Source organism: Labrus bergylta, chromosome 12, assembly GCF_963930695.1.
Source record: "Labrus bergylta chromosome 12, fLabBer1.1, whole genome shotgun sequence".
In the NCBI taxonomy this organism is placed as follows: domain Eukaryota; kingdom Metazoa; phylum Chordata; class Actinopteri; order Labriformes; family Labridae; genus Labrus; species Labrus bergylta.
This window is the reverse complement of record NC_089206.1, coordinates 24,151,556-24,171,991: the sequence shown is the minus strand read 5'-3', so window position 1 is coordinate 24,171,991 and position 20,436 is coordinate 24,151,556. Positions and strand designations below refer to the sequence as shown.

General features: G+C 41.3%; 1 protein-coding gene across 11 annotated transcripts in view; it reads left to right on the top strand.

The window, feature by feature from the left end:
* Nucleotides 1-20,436, top strand: part of agrn (agrin) — a 285,753-nt gene that overhangs the window by 150,752 nt on the left and 114,565 nt on the right. For all 11 annotated transcript variants that reach the window (XM_065961336.1, XM_065961337.1, XM_065961338.1 and 8 more), the window contains one exon: nt 6,840-7,055. In XM_065961336.1, the coding sequence (XP_065817408.1) occupies nt 6,840-7,055 (216 nt within the window). The remainder of the gene's footprint in view (nt 1-6,839; nt 7,056-20,436) is intronic.

Sequence of the window (20,436 nt, the reverse complement as noted above, 5' to 3'; positions counted from 1 at the left end):
ACGGTTTGCTGATTTAATCTGTGCGCAGGACAATTGGCTCCACCTGAATGGGTTATTCAACACATTTGCCATTTTTGCTTCGCTGCACCAGCTGTCCTGGATAATTCAGCTGCTTTTCTTGTCACCCGTGTAAAGTTCAGAACTGTTAATTATTCATGCACGCCTTTTCTTCCCTTTCCGTCCCTTGCTTTGCTCTCCTCTTCCTGTCTCCTTTCTCTCTCCAGCTGAAACAAACTGGTCTGCTGTGTAATAGTTCACAAACCTGACAGGTATAGCGGAGAGAGGAGAACGGTGTTCTTTCCCTAAAGTAGCCATTTTGAGTTTGTCGAGGCGATTCTGTCAAGCCTTATTGGGTCTGAACGCGTTCATGCCACAACAGTCCATTTCTCCCCCTTTCACTTTGTTTGAGGTAAATGCAACAAGGCAGCAAAACAATGAAACTGATAGAGCATTTCACCACAAACAGGCTTCCGGGACCTTTTCTCCGCAGGGAAGAAACATTCTACCAGTAATAGGAACTTCTGTTAAAGGAGCATATGTATTCAATCTCTTTTCTGCTTAGAAGTATTTCACACTGCAGCAATTGTCTTCTGACGTCAGGCTCAGGGTGGGAAACTCAAATACTGTTTAAATGTTGTACCGCTGTGTTCAGGGTGGCAGGTTTTAGTACATTTGGATATGTCACAAATTGTTATCATTTCCCTGCTTTTTGATCGATCAAATGGAATGACGTTGATTATCCAGAGGGACAGTTAGGGTTGTCATGATACCAGAATTTTAAACGTCCATATTAAACTTGTTTGGATACCAGGGCAATCGAATCACAAGTCCTGGGCACTCAATTGGTGTTTTGGGACCAAACAGTTCTGGGAACTATCCACCATGGGGACTTCTTCTCTGTCTGCATTCGCACTGCCACGGTACCTACTCTGAAGCAGGAGCTAACATGGTTCCTCTAAATAAACAGGGTTCTAAGAACTAAAATAGTTCATAGTTCCTTTGGTGCGGGACCAAAAATAAAGGGGGGGGTTTCAAAAGTTCCTGCGGTGTGAAAACGCCTAATATTTCACTCAATTGACGGCGTGGGCCTAGTGGTTAGAGCACACTCCCCATGTACGGAGGCTATGGTCCTCAAAGCGAGCAGCCCAGGTTTGAGTCCAACCTGTGGTTCCTTTCCCGCATGTCATTTCCTTCTCTGTGCCTGATTTCCAACTCCATCCACAGAACAGAATTAAAAACACAACACATATAACATTTTGAACATTAAAGACATGACATTGAGCAGAAATAAGAGATTAGAATATAAAACATGTTAAAATAAACAGATCAAAAAGAAATGAAGAAATTGGACATTTGATTAAAAATATATGAAAATCTTCAAATTTGACAATTAACGATGAGTTATCCATCCAGAGTGCCTCATAGTGTTTCAGCAATCTGAACACCCTGACTACACAGTCTTACTTCCCCAGTATTACAACACTATAACAACACTTTAGAATGTGGCGTCGGAGGAAAATGGCCACCATTGGGAAAACTTAGCATGACTTCGCACCAAATGTTAAACTTACCATGAAATGTGTATTTTTCTTCCACCATGTAAGGAATAATATAGTTTTTTAAAAGCAGGGATTGGATTTGGGAGCACAGGAATCCTCCACACTTACTGTGTAGAGTCCACACGGTCTGCATGTTCAGAGAAGAATCTCCTCTCTGCAAAATGACACGTGCTTTGATCCTCTAAAGAAATGAACTGTATCGTCTTAGTCTCACTCTGAATCCTGAAGCAACACAACTGGCATTTTCAATCGTGGAAAATTGCCACTACAGAACTATGCCTGACTTTCTTTCAACTCTTAAACCATGACATTTCCTCTCAGTAGCTTTAATCACAACAGTGTGATCCCTCTCTTTCATAACCCACTGACGCATTGAGAGCAGTCTGAAGGCTCCCACACCGTGTCTTATTTAATGGATGAGCCGTCCAAACACAGGATGAAGTGTTACCTGGACAAGAAGTTCGCCTTGACAAGCGCAAACTGGACATGCTGTCTTTCTCCCCAATGGGATTTGCTTTTCTGCTTCTCGTAGAAAAGAAAGAAAAGGCTTGGCAGTGGAGTTTACGCTGTAGGGCTAAAGATTACCTTGCACTCTTGCATGTGCAGGCAGGCATGCAAATACACACACACACACGTGCTTATGGCACTCAAAAAGGCATTTGCACAAAGAATGGCAGAGCTTACATTGATGCTGGGAATGTCTGCAGTTTAAATATACTGGCTCTATTCTGTACACAAAAGCCAGACACCTTTACACACACTTAAGAACTATTTTTCTGAAAGGTTCCTAAGTGCCTCTGAAGGTGTTTCTAACACGTCTGAATGACGAATAATGTCAGTGTAAGATTTTATAACACTTTCTATTTTCCGTTTCATTTCTTGCGAGAAACGGTAAAATACAGTGGTAGTATTAAATCTCACCTCAGAGATATTGGACTGCGGTGTCAATAAAGAGCACAGTAACAGAACAGAGCGGTGCAGCAAAGCAGTGAGCTTTCGGACTCTGCTGCCCACACAACACTCACATCTCACATCCTCAACGCTCTCACAGGTCAAACAAGAGAATAGACTCTCCAAAGGTCATTCTTATTAGTCCCAGTTGTTCTCATTATAATCACATCTGTTGTCTGGAAAATATCTATAAAGATTCTCGGTACTCTAACAGATGAGGATAAAGTTTTTATTTTTACATCTGATATATTGCCACGATGCCGATGAATTTTATTGCCACGTAATGGAAAAGTTTCCAGAGAGAAATGTTCCTCCATCAGAGCAGAGTGTCTTGAACTTTCTTTAAAAAACACTGCATACATAAAAACACTGTGTCTCGAAGTACTTATCCATATTTTCAGACTTGTCATAACAATGACTGTAAAAAAAAAAACCAAAAAAAGACTTTCAACTTGTTTTCTCATTGCTGGAGTTCTTCATATTGTAATCCTGTTAGGGGGAAACTGAATTATAACCCCCCAGTTGTAGCCTGTATAATACTGCAATGTTGTGCTTCACCAGAGGGAAAAGTTCAACATTGCCTTCCTGAAAATGACATTTCATCTCATCTGTTGTCTTTGTAAAGTAAGCCCTCTGTCTCCGGGACATGTCCATGGGATCCTTGTTTTTATTCTTTGTTCTGGACTCCCAGAGATTACCTTTCAATCAAAAAGGGTCAGGGCAAGAAATGTCTGAATTTATTGTTTTTTTCTCTTCCTATATCCGCCTGTGTGGTGTACCTTTTATATTCAGCCTTGGTAGATAAGGCAGATCATGTTAACTACCCAGGGTTTCTTTGTTTTCGTAAGAAATCTGGAGTGTCAAATGTATCATTTCTCGTGTATCAGGTGGATTTCTCACAGGAAGCTTTCGCAGCACATTAGGTATGCAGTTTGTGCGCTCCGTCCAGAGCTTGCTCTTGATACCTGCACTTTGACAGAACCCTCAGCTCTGGTGTCAGTCTTTTGTCAGTCAGCTAAGCTCCGGGCTAGAGTGAGATTTTCTTATAGGAAAACATCGCATAAGAGATCGGCTTACAAACCACTGCTGGCACTCATGATGATTGTTCTCTCCAGGTGGTGTGTTTACTGTTTTACATCACAACCCTTTTTCCTGAGGCTTCTATAAATCTATAGGCGCATGAGTATGCACAGAAAGAGGTCATGATAAGGCACGACTTGAAGGTCTGAATTCAGTCGACCAGTCCCCCATCTTAACTAGGAGAATACATTCATGTATATTTTTAATGCAAGTCAAACCATTTACACATATATGTCATCATAACTCTCCCGTATGTGTAGAACACAAAAAGTAATACGTATATCTAGGGCTCGACTGATATGGGATTTTTGGGGCCGATACCCATATAAGGGACAGGAAAAAAACAAATACCCATACCAGTATTTATCAGTATTTATATATCAGCCGATATCTATCTTAGATCTTTACTCAATCTGTACAGATAGATAGATAGAGATATACAAATTAATGGAATTAACCATTGAATCCAGTTAGCTAACACCTGTGGAAAATATATATAATGAAGACAAGATGTTCACTCAACTGGAAAGTAACTGTGCATGATCGTACTCCGGAGAGTGAGAATGCTTGTATTAATCCATATAACACACTCTGCTAGTGTAATACATCAATACTCAAATCAAATGCTATTTGATTCGTGATTAAATCTTGTAATATCAGCGCATATCTGCGATAAAATTAGCCGATACCGATAATCACTGGATATGCTAATATCGGCTGAAATTATTGACTGGTCGATTAATCGGTCGGGCTCTACTTCAAAATTAAATTTCAATAATTTGATCCTTTCCATTCTCAATATCACTTGTTTTAAACATTACAATATCTTTTTGAGAGATATTATAGAAAAGTACCAAAAAATAGTCGTACATCTGTTTTATACGACAGATATGCAGGAGAGGAGAGCCTGCATTTTTTCCTGTAATAAAAGAACAAGAAATTCACTTTTGGGTGCCGAGGACTTCTAATATAGTTACCTGAGGTATTGAAACAAGTATCGTTATCTTTCATACCTGCCCATCACTCAAGTATTAAAACTGTAACTCATCATCAGAGACATTAGACTCCTCAACAAGGGGTCAAGCATAAAAAGTGAGCAGAATTTGAAGTCTGCCCTTAAATGGGTTACACATGTGATCCATTCATTCCAATATGATATAATGCTATAATGGATAATACAGGTGTTACAAACATTGTGTAGTGGCACACTGCTGATGTATTTAAAACACAGAGAGAGATCATTGTTTGTTCACATTGTTGCTTTTCTCCCCTGTCATACTATCAGACACCCTCCCCCTCTCTTGTACGCATCTGACACAGTTCGATTGAATTTCACCTCTTGTCACTCTTCTCGTTTCGCTTCGCCTGCGAGCAGCTCACAAACACAAACACACACTCATATACACATGCACAACGCGTGTGGTGTGAAGTGATGGCAGAGCTGTGGGCCAGTCATGACAAGGCCTCCATGCAAGCACCTGGCTATGTGTGTGTGTGTGTGTGTGTGTGTGTGTGTGTGTGTGTGTATGTATATGTGTGTGTGTGTATGTGTGTGAGACACCTAATGTCTACACCTCTCAGACACACACACATGCTGTCAGGAATACAGATGCATTCATGGATAGCTCTGCGTGCACACACACACACACACACACACACACACACACACACACACACACACACACACACACACACACACACACACACTTCCTTTTCCCCCGGTACAAAAGAGAGTGAGCTCAGGTAGCTGTCAGGCGCTCTCCCACAGGGAACAGTGGGTAAGTCAAGAACAGCCTCCTCGCCTGTCACTCCACACACACACACACACACACACACACTCACACACACACACAGACTCACACTCAAACTCTGTGCACCGGTGTAAAGAGAGACAGAAGAGATGCTTGGGCAGATGCTGGACCAGTTGTCTAAGCTACACACATTGACTCTGTGTGTGTGTGTGTGTGTGTGTGTGTGTGTGTGTGTGTGTGTGTGTGTGTGTGTGTGTGTGTGTGTGTGTGTGTGTGTGTGTGTGTGTGTGTGTGTGTGTGTTTTTTTTTGTGTGTCTGCCCATCCACTACAGCTAAAGCCACCTGCCAGTGAGTCATGGTGGACATGCTGCCTTGCATTTAGTCCTGGCCTGGAAGCCAGCGATAAGAAATAGCTGTGTGTGTTTATTTGTGTGTGTTTGTGTGACATTCATATCCTCAGCATTGACATCACTTGTTTGCCCCTCAAACTAAGAAGTCTTCTTTAGGTGGACTTTTATGTGCTTTTGTCCATTGATTTACGATCAGGTTGGCTACCTGTGAGAGCTTGGCATCTCTTTTAACTTACCCCCCCGCTCTCGATGCTGAGGCAAGGACGTCACGCCAGCTGGCTGCCAAACAGCCCTCAAAGTGGGCGCAGAGCCACAGCAGCTGTAGCTGCCACAACACGGGTCAATTACTCTCTAAGTCGATGTTGTGTACACACAACACGAGCACATACGCACACAGGCGCTCCCTGTTTGCTCTGCGCATTCGGCAGCCGCGCACAAAGTTTACAGTTTGGTGTTTCACTCCTGATCAAAGCCGAGGACTTGGTGGGAAGTTCAGGATCAAAGTCTGAAAAGTTGTTGTTGCTCTACTCATGTAGCCTTGAAGTGTTTGGTTAACCTTGGTTTGTGTCCGCTCACTCGTCCCTCCATGTTTTTTTTTCTTGGATGTTGGATCATTGATGTTTCAAAGACCGCCGACTCGTCAGTGCATAAAAACAAACCTGTCCACATGGCTGTGTATCAGCCTGCTGTCTGTAAATGGATTTTAATGCTGCTGCTGACTTTTTTAGGAATTTTAAAATTGAAAGTGTTTAGAGATTAGAAAACAGAGCAACACACTGTGCAGGCTCTGCATGGCTGGACCAATTCTCCCTGAATGAATGGAGAGCATCTGTTTGCTTTGCGTCACGATCACACTTCATCCCTGATGCATTTGTGCTTCTGAACTGTGAGAAGTTCTGCACAGAGACCCCCATGACTGACACATATTGAGATGAATCTGTTCAGACAGGCCGGTCTGGTGTTAAAAATAAAACTTTCATAGCACGCAGTGATGGAAAACTTCTCTTAGAATAAGTGAGGGGGAAATTAATGAGGTTTTGTTTGTGCATTGTGTTGCAGTATCATGAAATAGAACTTAGCTACATCCTGATTACATGTCTGTATATCCAACCTAACCCCTTCTTCTTCTTTCTCTTCCTGTCTTGCAGGCTGCAGAGGGATGCTGTGTGGATTCGGAGCTGTATGTGAGCGCGACCCGACAGACCCGGCCAAAGCAGAGTGTGTTTGTAAGAGAGTGGAGTGTCCGTCCTTGGTGGCTCCTGTTTGCGGCTCGGACTCATCCACCTACTCCAATGAGTGCGAGCTGGAGAAAGCTCAGTGCCACGCACAGAGACGCATCAAGGTGCTGCGCAAGGGACCCTGCTGTAAGTACCGTTACCACCTACCAATCAAAACAACCACTTTTACAGACAGCTGTAGCAAGCAAACATATGAACGAATTACACGATCTCATTTGAGTCTGAGAAGGATTTTTTAAACACAAGGACAATGATTTGAGCTGATTCGGTTTACACTTTGTGCAAATGACCTGATATGACCTTGTTAGACAGTTTATCCTCTGCAAAGGGCTGCAAGGTAAAGTTTGAAATCCTGAGGTTTTATTTAATATATGCTAGTTACCCCTGTTGGAGCCTGTCTCCTACTTCCCCTTTAAACTAAGTTCCTGTTGCTCCAACTGTTGGTGCTATTCCTCTTGGCAACATCATCTAATGTGCACAATAAGTGGTGCAGAATGTCTCCTGCATGTTTGATTGGGCCATTATTTGTTGACAAATAGCAACATGTCAGATGTGTCCTTGGGCAAGACACCCCCAGAATTGCTACCACTGCTTCGTCTACAGCGTATGAATGGGATTAGTTTCTTCTGATGGTCTCACTTCATAGCAGCCATTGCCATCAGTGTGTGAATGTGTAGGTGTGACCTGTGGTGTAAAAGCACTTTGAGTAGTCAGAAGACTAAAAAAGAGCTTTACAAGCTCAAGTCCATTTACCATTTACAATGTGTCTTTGCTATTATGGAACACACATGTTTCCAATAACTTCTTTGCATTATAAACATCAACCTAGTTAGCCATTAGAACATTTTTAATCCATAGTAGAAGGTTAGATATGCAGTAGCAGTAAATTAAATCAGCACGCCTGACGACTTTCAGTAAACACTACGTAAATAGAAACTCAGAAGTTAGATTGAACTCTGAAGAAGTGCTTTAAATAGACACATTAAGAGTTCTGACATAGCCTTTAAAGCAGTGCATAGACACTCATTCATTTGAATTCTGAGTAATCTGCTAAGAGGAGGAATGCGTCTTGGGTTGTGCAGCAGTAGTGGAGGTCATCACAGTGTAACCTGGCCGAGGGGAAAAAAAATAGCTCTTAAATATCTGGGCAAAGCAATTAGAACTTATCTCCCCTTCTTCTCGCTCATTGTGTTCAATAATTTAGGAGTATAAGGAAAAGGAAGGTAATTTAAAGTTTGACATTAAATAACTTTTGCATGATCAAAGTTCAATATAGTCAAAGTTGTGCATTTTCACGTTTAAGGACAACAAGCGGGTTGAGTGGAATCGATTGTTCTTCTGCTGAAATGTATTTATGAGATCATCACACACCAAACAGACTGATTCATATCATTCTTCAAAGACCTCTCGAATAACCAGAATTCTTTATGTCTGCAAATGTTTTTGAAGCGTTACCATTAGTACATACAGCTTTTATATATATATATATTATTTCAGGAGATCAAATTGGTGCCTTTGATCCAGAAAAGATCAATCCCAGAAAGTCTGCGGAGGCTTGGGTATCTCAGAAAGCTGTCTGACCCTGGACTGACACTCTCCATTAAAGTGCTGTGAGAACTCAATTTAAAAACAGTCAGGTATACGGTGAATAAACTGCTGAAAGCATGCTGAAGGTGGAAGGGTTTGAGTCGAGACGTTTTGATCTTTGGGACGGAAAAGTAGCACATCAAACACAAAGCTGCACGTCTCTGAGTGACTCTGAATTGCCTGTCATTGTCTATAAATGGATTTCTATTACACCCTGTCCTAATACAACAGGCGTTTTCCTCCCTTTCTTTATCCTCCAAATGCTAAAACATGTCCCCATTTTGTTCCATCTATTGTCTTTCCAATATGGCTTCTCTCCCAGCGCTTAAGCACCACCTGCACCCTCACAAACACAAAATGTGCCACTCACTGCCCCCATTGGTCGTCATCCAGTGTGTATTTTATCCCGCTGCCCCTGGTGGTTTGCCTATACTCCTGCTGCACCTTTCATTGCTCCCCTCTAGCAAAAGCCCATCAAGATCCCGGGCTCTGAGGGGAGCGGAGGATTCTTGCCAAAGCTGCAACATTGCAGCAGCCTCAATAATAACTATAGTGTTTTTGTCAGCGTCGTGCCCGCCTGCCAGCGAGGGCCCGCTGCTAATTCCAGGGCTCTGATTACAGCTCCTGCTTGGACCTGGCACTAATAGCAAGCTTGGTGACTGCTCTCCACTGGCAGAGAGGAAAGAGATATAAAGGACAGAGAGAGGACAGGAGGAACAGAGAGTACATCCGAGAAGCATCTGGAGAGGGAAGGAGGGATTAACGTTCAAAGAGGAATGAGCTATGAAACATTTAAAGAACCAGGGGGATGCAGGAGTGAGTAAGGACACTGGAGAAGATTCAGTTCTGAGTGAGAAAGAGAGTGCTGTAATGATGGTTTGCAAAGGGTTAAGGCCGTCCAACAGAACCATAATTAACTCTGGCAACTACAGCATGTAGTCAAAAGCATTAAATACAGCTTGAAATAATAATAATGATGATGATGGTGGTGCTAATGATAGTATTGCCGATAATAACTATACATGCTCAGAACAGAGTCTTCCCCTTTAATTGTGTCACATCTGAAACAAAAAGTCACAAGCAGTTTGTCTTTTCGTCTCTTTGTTGCTTGGATTTTAAATAGGCCATAATAATTGATGCTAATTGCGAGGCAATTTTTTGTGTCGACTTTTTTCCAACAGCCGTTGGATCTGACTGCTTTTCATAGAACACAGAGCTCCTGTAGTAGTGCCTCAGTATTTATGAGAAGTTAAATGTTCATATTCAAATAGCAGAAAGTGCATGGGTAACATCATGGTGGGTACATCTTGGTTTAGACTCAATTATGTCCTTATATTCGCTTTGGGCCCAAATGCTGTGAGAGAGTATTTTTTTTGCGATCCAGTGTCTGTGGCAGAGCAACCCTTGGCTAGCTTTAGAAGTGTATTCACAGAGGTTACAGACTCTCTTCTGATGGGTGCTTTTGCGATCTGCTAAGAGCTCAGACTTTATCCCAACTCCTTATCTTGAGTCAAGGCCACAAGTGCTTTTATCAAATGGAAATCCACTTTTTTTTTTTGATTTAAAGTAACAAATGAGCATTCTCCCAGCCCTAGAAACCCAATTCTTTTTCTGCTAATTGTACCATCTTTCATGACCACTTAAAAGTCATTTTCATTTTATTGTATGTTGCTATGAATTAAATGCAAGCAGTCACTATCAAGTGTGTGACTTGTGTCTTCTCTAGGTCTATTTTAGGGGTCGACCAATTATCTGTCTGGCTGATTATTGGTGACCATGATCCGCATTTGGCTGATTATCTGTATCAGCGTTTTATGTTACGATAGCTGATCAAATTAATGAAATAAAAAGTTTGCTCTTTTGGCTCCACTGCAGGTGTGTCTTTCCCTCTGGGTCTGTTTCCACTCTGTCTCACCTATAATGTCCCACCCACAACACTCTCTGATTAACTAGACATCACACGAGTAACAGCCAGTCAACACTGAAGCCTCGGGGCCACTGACCTACACAGAGAGGAGAGCAGCCTTAAGCACGAGGAGAATCTCAGGATGAACATTTAAACAAAGTCTAGTGTTGGAGTTTGTTATATTCCCAATCCTAAATTTTAACAGAAAGATTTTCATCTTCACTGTAAATGCATATCGGTTCAAATAAATAGTTATTGCTCTCATGAATTACCAATAATCGTATCCGCATCGGCCCTGAAAAACTAATATCGGTCGACCCTTCTTTTATTGCAACAGCCTCATTCATAGATAGTGAACACACACAGTAAAATGTCTTCAGTCAATAGTCAGTATTAAGAGAGGCGGCCTAACAAAGAATCAAAGAGTAGGGGGATGAAAAGTTCAGCCAAATTGTAAGCTGTGCTTTAAGATGAATACAAAGACGTTTTAGTCATTTTGTTTTTGCCTGTATAGTTAAATATCTTGTTTTTTTCATTCATAGAGGAGCTGAAGGTAGATGTTTAGTTGCCAAAGTGCAGGATGCTGTATTTGCTCTGGTGAATCTGCCAAAGAGAGAGAGAGAGAGTGTTAGGAGGTCAGGGCAATCCCACTGACAGGTTCTCATTCTCTTTCTGCCTCCAATAAATTCAGGCGGCACAGAGGGTCCGGACAGGTCACTCTGGCTTAGATTATGGAGTTGTCATGGCTTAATAGAAGAAGGAGAGAGGCAAAGGAGGGAAAGGAGGAAGAGCGGGAGAGGCAGCGCGAAAAAGGAAGAGAGAAAGCAAGCTTGAATGAGACAGCTTTTAACTTTAAGAATAGTGAGCACCCAGAAATAAAACATTCGTCAACTTAGAAGTAAAAAGTAGTTGTAACTTCAGAGGCTTCATAGTGCTGAAACATTGTCGAGTGTATTTGTTGATTTTAAAACCCTTCTCTGCTTGTATAGCTGGTACACAAACCCTGTTTCTCTGCATTTGAAATTGGCCACAGTGGCAACTTCTAGTTTTGTAATGTTGCATAATCTCTTTTAAAGGAATATTCCAGTTTCCTACAGTACTGGTTGGGCTGTATCTTTCTTGAATTTTATTGCTCAAATGATTTTATGTTGTTCCATATTAAGCCACAACAATGAATCCTTTTTTAATTTGGTAATGTGTGACACCAAATCGTAATTTCTGTCTCATGATTTACAATTTAAGATGAACATTTTCCGACTTTCCGTTGGAGGCTGTTGTCAGTCAAACTTCAAATCTAAAATTCTGCCGACTAATGACTTCTATTTTTAAACTGACATTGATCCAGAGTTACCGTTTCTACCACTGATTCACAGAAGTTTTTGTTTTTATCAGCTCTCAGTAAAAAACCAAGTGAACACTGAAGAATATATTGAGACTCACTTTGTAAAGTGGACAGCATGCCATGCTGCTGATCCAACTAGCGACACACACACACACACACACACACACACACACACACACACACACACACACACACACACACACACACACACACACACGCCTTCTGGACAGATTATTTTTAAAGATTTTAAGGCGTCGGCCCTATGGGTCTAATCTTTGAGGTTTCATTATTTGTTCCTTCACAATACCCATCGTTGTACTCACCGAGGTAACTGTTGAGATTGCCAACCTTGCTAAACAACTTTCAAACAATCCCCTGGTGAGCTTAATTTGTTTGAAAGGAAAGGAGAAAGATACATCATTCCATCAGTTTAAGTGCCGAGGTAATGGCGTTAGTCCCTTCCTGAGGGCAGAACAAAATGACCCTCATGTCGCTGAGGTGTGGGCACTTAGTTGCCCCAAGAGCTCGGCTCTAATATCAACATAACCTAGCCCTTAATGGTTCATAACAGCTCTGCCAGCTTCTTTATTATCTGTCTTTTTGTTCCAGATGGATAATTTAGAGCGGGTGGGGTCATACTTCTGGCAGTTGAGCACGCTGGCGGGGAGCTGATAATGGCCTCTGATATTATTGAAATTAAAAGAAGAAGCAGCGTTTAAATTGGCCCAGCAGGAGAGTGTGATAACAACACAAGAAGAGGGGGAAAAAGTGGTCAGTTCAGAAAAAAGGAAGGAATCAGAGGCAGTGAGAGAGAGAAACCGCCAGCAGCAGCACTTTCTGCTTCAGCGAGACAAGAGACATTTGGTGTGTGTGTGTGTGTATGTATGTATGTAAGTGTGTGTATGTGCAGGCATGCACCCGCTACAATCAGCTAGGGAACGTGCACCATGTTGGCTCTCCTAATATTGGACTTGGAGCACAGTGGTAAATACACTCCCTCTCCCAGAGAGAGTGCAGCAGAACTCATCTTGTGTGGCCACTCTTGTGGAACATGGACTTTTCATTCTTTCTTTACTTTTTCTTCTTGAAGGACTTCAACGAGTAATGCAAAAAATTGGATTGCGTGTATGTGTGCAACATTGGGTTGGAGAGGGTGATCAATGCTCCCATTGATTTTGTGCGTCTGTCTGCAACGTGTGTGTGTGTGTGTGTTCTTGAGAGTTGGCCCTAAGCAGGGCAGTGCTGCCTGCTCCTCTCTCAGTCCACTCTTCACTCTCTTTCTTTCTCTCCGTGTGCTTTAGAGAGGGGTTTTTATCTCTCCAGCGCCGACACTCTCCTGTGTCCTCACAGTGAAAGGAGAAAGGCATCAGTACTCCACACCTGCTGCTCCGTCTGCTCTAACATACTGCAGGCAGTCAGGCCCAATACAAGGAGGATGTTAACCTCTCCATCTTAGACACAAAGTAGCTTGGACTTTAATCTTCTGATTTATTTTAAACATGTCGGTGCTCTGCTATGATTTGATGCAGCAGCATTACTTTCCTGTATATAATATATGACTTCAACCTCTCTAGAGGTAGTTAGTTTCTCAGGAAAGAAACTTGCCAGAGTCTCTCATATTTTGTCAACAATTTCTTGGAAATATATAATAAGCACAATTTTCACTGTATTTTATCTTTTTTGGGTTCACTATATTATCCCTCCAATGAAATGTTTGTATTCAGATTGACTTTCCCTCCAATATCCTCCTCACAATTTAAGCATGATTTGAATTTGATATTTATGTTTTGAAAACTTATAGCCGCCTTGGTCAATGTTTGAAAAGATGACAGTCTTTGCAGTGGCATATGGATTATTAAAGGAGCCTGTAATGTGTTAGCTAAGGAAAAAGCTCCCTACGTTAAATGTCCAAAGTGTCAAAGCTCATACCTCTCTTCTCTGAGTCAATGGTAAGGGTGGATTATATTTGGCTTTGCAAGGGGAACTCTGATTGGTTGATTGGTTTTGCAATTATCCAGTTCATCAGGCATCTTTAGGACCCATTTTTTCAGCAAAAAGTTGTGATAAAAAATGTTATCTCACTTTATTATTTATTATGGTTATTCTATATTATTTTTTAACTTATCATGAATAAACCTGGCATTACTGCTTGAGTATTGGAGCTGCATCATCCATCCTAATGCTTGTCAGACCAGCTAGTAGCAGCAATGGCTCGTATAGATGAGCATATGTAGGCTGCTCATATGTAGGTTCATAAAATCAATCAATATATCAAACAGCTTTATTCATCCCACTGGGAGTAATTAGTTTGAGGACATAAAATCCTGAAAAACAACAACACATGTTAACAACGAATACAACTATACAGAGCTATAGGATCTTCAATTTATAGGATAATAAAATGATAAACAAGACTGATTATAAAATGAAATGGAAGGAAGACGGTAGACAATCAAAAAGGGGCTGATACAGTCAACCTTTTTTTTTATTGCATGACTACTTGAGCACAAACTTTTACATCCATTGTGTTGGATCATGTCAACTATGAATCAGTCAAAAATATCAAACAGCACCCACATCAGAAAACTTAAATACTGGGAGCTGAACAAAAAATAGTAGTAGTATAATAGTCCGTACACCAGAAGCTGCTCCAATTAAATTGAATTTAATGGACAAATTATAGTTTACAGGTGGTAATGTTTCCATTAAATTCAATTTAATTGGAGCCGCTTCTGGTGTGCGGACTATTTTTTCTAACTATGAATCAGTCCACTTTGACACTTTAACATGGACTTAAGTATCCTGGTTTTCATCAGGTTTTTTAAGTTTCCTGTTTTTGTGTTTGTGCATGTCAACATCATATCCCAGAATTCAGAAACCAGGATAAGCTCTTATCCTGATCTTGAGAAACTTGTTGTTGGGACCTGGAAAGGTCTACCTCCAAAAGTAAACGGGGTACTGTGGCATGAATACGCCTTACCCTGGTTTCTCAGAAATTAAGGGATTTATAAAGTGACAAAATGAGTGGATGAATATTATAATGAGATTCCTTCTATACAAGATATTTGGTCTGACTGAATTGTGTTGATGTGTCTGAAAACACCATGTTCTCTCAGTTCACTCTTCTATAAATACTCTTTTGGGTTTTTGTAATCAAATGTGACACTTTATCCTGTTCACCTGTTGTTTATCAAAGGCTTTTCTTCTCTGAACCATTGTTGAGAAAAAGCCTTTTTCCCCCCGGGAACTTAAACCCGTCTCTGGCCTGAGTTTGTTTCCCCTTCTGTATTTTCTGTCTTTTGTGTGCTGCTGGTCTGGCTGGTTGTTAAGGTGTCTGGGCTGGGCCTGGTAAAGCCCTGATTTATCCCCTCGCGGGGCTCCCAAAGCCGGCTGGGCGGGAAGGTTTCAGGAAATCTCCTGCAAGCAAAAGCCTCATTCTGGAGCCGAGCTGCAGAGTCAGGGAATCACAGCCAGACTGCTTTATTTCTCCTTTTACATACAGCCTTCCTCTTCTACTTCCTCTTCTTCCTTTACCTACACTCGCTCATGCTCTGATGGGCTCCTTTGTTACCCCGGTGACACGCCCGGTTGCCCCTAGTGACAGAGGCCTGGTGGTAATAGCTGTAGATGCTGGAGATGACTTTTGGCTTTGCTGGAGCAGATAAGAGTGTTCTGCACAGATTTACTGGTGATTATTCACGTCTACCTCTGCACCTTTTTTTCTCCTTTTGGATGTCTTATATTTTCTTTTCTTTACTTCTATTGTCTCCCTCGAAAGAAAATGAATCCCAAACTATTTTGATAAATGACAAATACTTTCGGACTTTTTAAGAGCAGGAATGTCAAATATTTACGGGCGCCAGCTTTTTTTTAAATTAGAGGATTCGCTGCTTTACTTTACTTTCCATGACAGTAATTGAGAGTCATTGGATGGAAATTTGATTAACTAAAGATTCATCAATTAATTATCAGATTTACTGACAATGAAAACATGAATTACTTGCAGCTCTGCTCTTAATCTTCCTCCTCGGTTTGTGTTGTCAGTCTCTTTCCTTTCCTTCTCCCTCTGCCTTTTTCTTTTGTCCACCCTTTAGTCACTCTTTCTATTGAGTCTCCTCCTCTTCACGTCTCTTTGCCTTCACCTCCTCCTCATGTACCTGCTGTTGGATCAGCCAAAAATATCCGTCACAGTCTCACAGCTACTTCCTGTCCCCTCTTTAAGATTGTATGCACAGACTCTCTTCACATTTCTTTCTGATAGTCTCATCAGTGGTGTCATGCACACACGCAGACACAAACACAGACAGTAATCAAAGTTTCTCCAGGGTGATTGCTGCACACATTTATGTGAATGCACACTGTAAGACACACACACACACACACACACACACACACACAGAAATACCCACACACACAGAGGGCGAGAGGTCATTGTAAATAACTTGGTTTCTGTGCTTTCATTTCCCTGGGGCAGTGACTCTTGCTTAGTATTCATAACCATAACATGCAGAGCCTGACAGACTGTGTGTGTGTGTGTGTGTGTGTGTGTGTGTGTGTGTGTGTGTGTGTGTGTGTTTGTACTTACTGTATTCATACCCCCTATGCATGTTCACACATACACACAGCAACACTTAGTGAAATATACAGACACTGCAGGCATTTTGCGAATGGATAGATTGGAAAAAATATATATAGAATATACACATATTCCTGTTATCATCCTTCAAACACACACACACACACACACACACACACACACACACACACAGACTGACACACACACACTTGTAAAGAGATGATAATGGGCTTTGCTGGAATCCTCTATCCATCTTTACTCGCTGTTCCACTCGTCTGCGACCACTGATACTTGTTAGACAAATCCCATCTCCTTCATCCCTCCAGCACTCACCCTCTCTGGAACCTGCAGCGATTATCTACTCTCACACATTTGCAAACACCACACACACAACCACACACACACACACACACATACAAACACACTCATGAACACACATACACACACATATCCATATTAACACACACCTGCTTAATACGAGACAAGGGCTTGTGTTTTTGACACTTTTTAATGTATTTATGCATTTCTCTTTCTCCTGAATAATACATTATTTGCTATTTTCCCTGCGTACACGTTGGGAGAGATGGAAAGGAAAGAAAATAATTAGGCATGAGTGGTTTTAAAAAATATGAGGAGAACTACAAGCTCAGCAGACAATAGTGGATGTTTTATTTTATTTGTGATGGACACGAATATCTTTTTCGTGTTTGGAGCTGTCACACAATGTAGGCACATGTCCTCACAGGATCCAAACTTTCTTTGTCTGAATCCTTCTCCAGTCTGTGACTTTTATTGGCATGAAGGGATAGAAGAGACAGGCTTGTGTCCACCAAATGATATCTGCAGTCAATCACTAACACTGGCAGAAACACAAGACGACCAGGGACAGGCTGATCTTTGGCTGAGTAGAGCTGTGACATGCAAAAATGGAGCTGGAGCTTTTATAGCGCTCAAATCTTCTGTCTACACAAAACACTTTTAGACTGCAGGTCACGTCTAACCATTCACACACTGATGACAGAGGCTGCTGTCCATTCATACGCATCCATACGCCGCCGACGAAGGAGCAACTTGGGCGTCAAGTGTCTTTCCCAAGGACACATCTTCTGCAGGATGAAGAATGAAAACTTCAGGTTAAGATATTCTGCAGCTTGGATGTACGTTTGTGAATCGTCTTACAGTGTCTCGTTTTAAAGCCAAGAAGAAGTAACGTTCCATCGGTTATGATCAAGGGTCATCCACACCCAGAGTTGTGCTGGTGTTAAAGTTAGCGATCTTACTGATTTTAACATCTGGGCTGATGTGAGTGCAAGTAACCTGAGAAATCAGCAATATTAAGTCGTCAGCAGAAGGACTGAGAAATACTGAAGAATTTAATATGTATGTACTTATTCTTTATTTATTCAAGTGTCTCAGTTGGCTGCTCATTAAAGAGTAATTAGTAATGTTTATATTTGTATATAATGCAGAGGAAATGGTACATTAGGGTACGTAACAGTACATTGTTGGACACAATATAACAGAAGGTTTAGTTACCACCTCTGCTTTGGATAATTTATGCTTAAGCATTTAAATCAGCAGTGATTATGTTTAATGATTTCTGTGAACACAAAGTTCATACTGTATAAAATCTATTGAACTGCAGCCACACTCGACAAGTACAGGACAAGGGTGTCGTACTTTACCACCTACTGGTAGATTTCACTGGTTTTCACTCGCTTGAAACAAGAGCAGGAAACGGTAGAAGTACGTGTTCAGACGTGTTTCCTGCAGTTCTGCAAATAAAAGCTATCTTCTAGTACTTACTGTATTTATATTTAACCTCTGACAAAGAACTGAGAAAATGTAGAAGGATGTTTTTTTTCTGTGTAATGGACATCACGTAGCATTGTATTACCTGGGACTGCTGTATAATAAGAGCCGCCCTGCTGTGCTGGATGGCTGATTGCATGCTTTTAATGTGAAGCGGTTTATTTCTAGCTCAAAGATGGCCGTATGGATAATGTATCTCATCTTATACGATACCAGTTAAAAGCAAGAGTCACAAAAATGAGATACAATTATTAACAAAAACCACAAAGTACATGCTGTAAGATCATCTTTTGAATTCAGCGTGTGTTTAAAGGGTGATTTGATTGCAAAGTCGAATCTGCCCGTTACACCATGATTATGATATTTTTTGTAAAGCACTTTTCAAGCAAAGCACAACCAGTGCTTTCCAAACAGCTCGGAAGAAACAGACCAGCGCTACATAAAAAGCAACAACATGCACGGTAAATGGTTAAAGGAGTAGAAAGGAGCCTTTAAAGCTCTTCTCAGGCATTCTGACTACTAAAGTGCTTTTTACACCACAGGTCACATTCACCCATTTACACCACGTTCACTCACTGATGACAGAGGCTGCTTTGTAAAGTGTCCATCAGTGTCTTATTCATACACATTCATGCAAGCAGAAGGAGCTATTTGGGGTTCAGTGTCTTGACTTAGCTCACAGTCTGCCGTCTCATGTGAATTATCATGCAATTGATCTTGGGAAAAGTTTTGCCAAAAAGAGTGCACCAGATGCATCCTGGTTGGCCCGGGAAAAGTTTGCAGACACACATTTGTCTGCAGTATTTGAAGACTGGGCTGGCGACATCATCAGTCCTCAGTGGGATCCTTCTTCCCCCTGTATTGAGATCCAGATAATGACCTCATCTTGGTGGAATGATCTTAAAACACCCCCCCCCCCCCCATTTTTGCACAACACATTTCACAGTGAACTGCTCTTACACACGACAGTGTTTGAGCACATTTTCTGAACACTGTCTCTGTGTGCTGAGTGTGGTCACTAAACCCTGTGTAAAGTGAACATACACGCGCAGGATGTTATCAAAGCGCCGTTTGTTGCTGGTTTGAATGGCTCGGTTTCATAGAGCTGATCAGAATCACTTGACTGGTGACGTTGATCGTATGACGTTTGTTTTCTGGCATCGCCGTGTGACCTTGTTTACTGTTTACCCAGATCACTTAAACCTCATTGTCACAAGGACAGACCAGTAAACCTTCAGGTCTCCCTGTTTGTTTGTTTGTCTGGCTCGGTTTCTTACATCTAAATATATTTCCTACACAATAAGAGAAATGAACTCACTGGTTTATTTTAGAGCCTGCCTGCAGTAATAATGCTCTCAAGAAGAGGTAGAGAAATCAATCAGAGTTATTTCCATCCACTATTTGCTCTGAGTAAATGTCAGCACTGTGCTCCTCCTGCAGCCTCTCTCTGTCTCTCCCAGAGAGGCTTATCAAAATAGCTGAAATTAAATTGTTGTCATGTTAAACAGGGTCCTATATTGCACCGGCAGTTATGAGCAGTTTATCTGATTCAAATGTGTGCGTGTGTGAGAGAGAGTTAGTGAGAAAATTAGAAGTTGATAAATGTCCCGTTGGTCTTTGTACAGAAGTTTTGCCGTATAATCCACTGGATCTGCGCAAGTTTTTAAATTAAGTCTCAATCTTTGGCAGAACTCATTACTGTGGCATTTCTGCATTTGCTTACAAGCGATAATTTGTAATTTTACTCTGTTAATGAGTTGTTGTTTTTTTTTATTTCTGGTGCTGTTGTTGTTTCAGTTTTTTTTTTTTTTTTTAATCATTGGAAAGTGGGGACTTAGCGCTTTGGTTCTGGTTTCTGAAAATGAATAGCCAACCACATGAGTTCTTGTCTTCGCTGATGTTTCTTTCTCATATTGCGTCAGTTTATCAGTTATTGAATCTGTCAGTGGTAAAAAGTGACAGAAAAAGTGAAGTCCCAAAAATGTCTTAAGGTCACATATTATGCAAAATACTCTTTTTCTAACACTAATATGTGTCCCTAGTCTGTCTACAAACCCCCCAATGATGAGAAAAGTCCATCCTCTCCGTCTTTTGCCTGCTCCACTTTTCAGAAAATGTGTGCTAAAACAGGCCGTTTGGAGATTTTCCCTTCATGACATCACAAAGGGCAGTAACCCCTCGCTCAGGTGGGTGACACTCCCACAGCTAGGTGTTTGTTCTGCCCTCTGAGTCTGCCTTCTCACCGTAAACAATTTAGACGTGGTGAAAGAAAGAAAAATGAGGG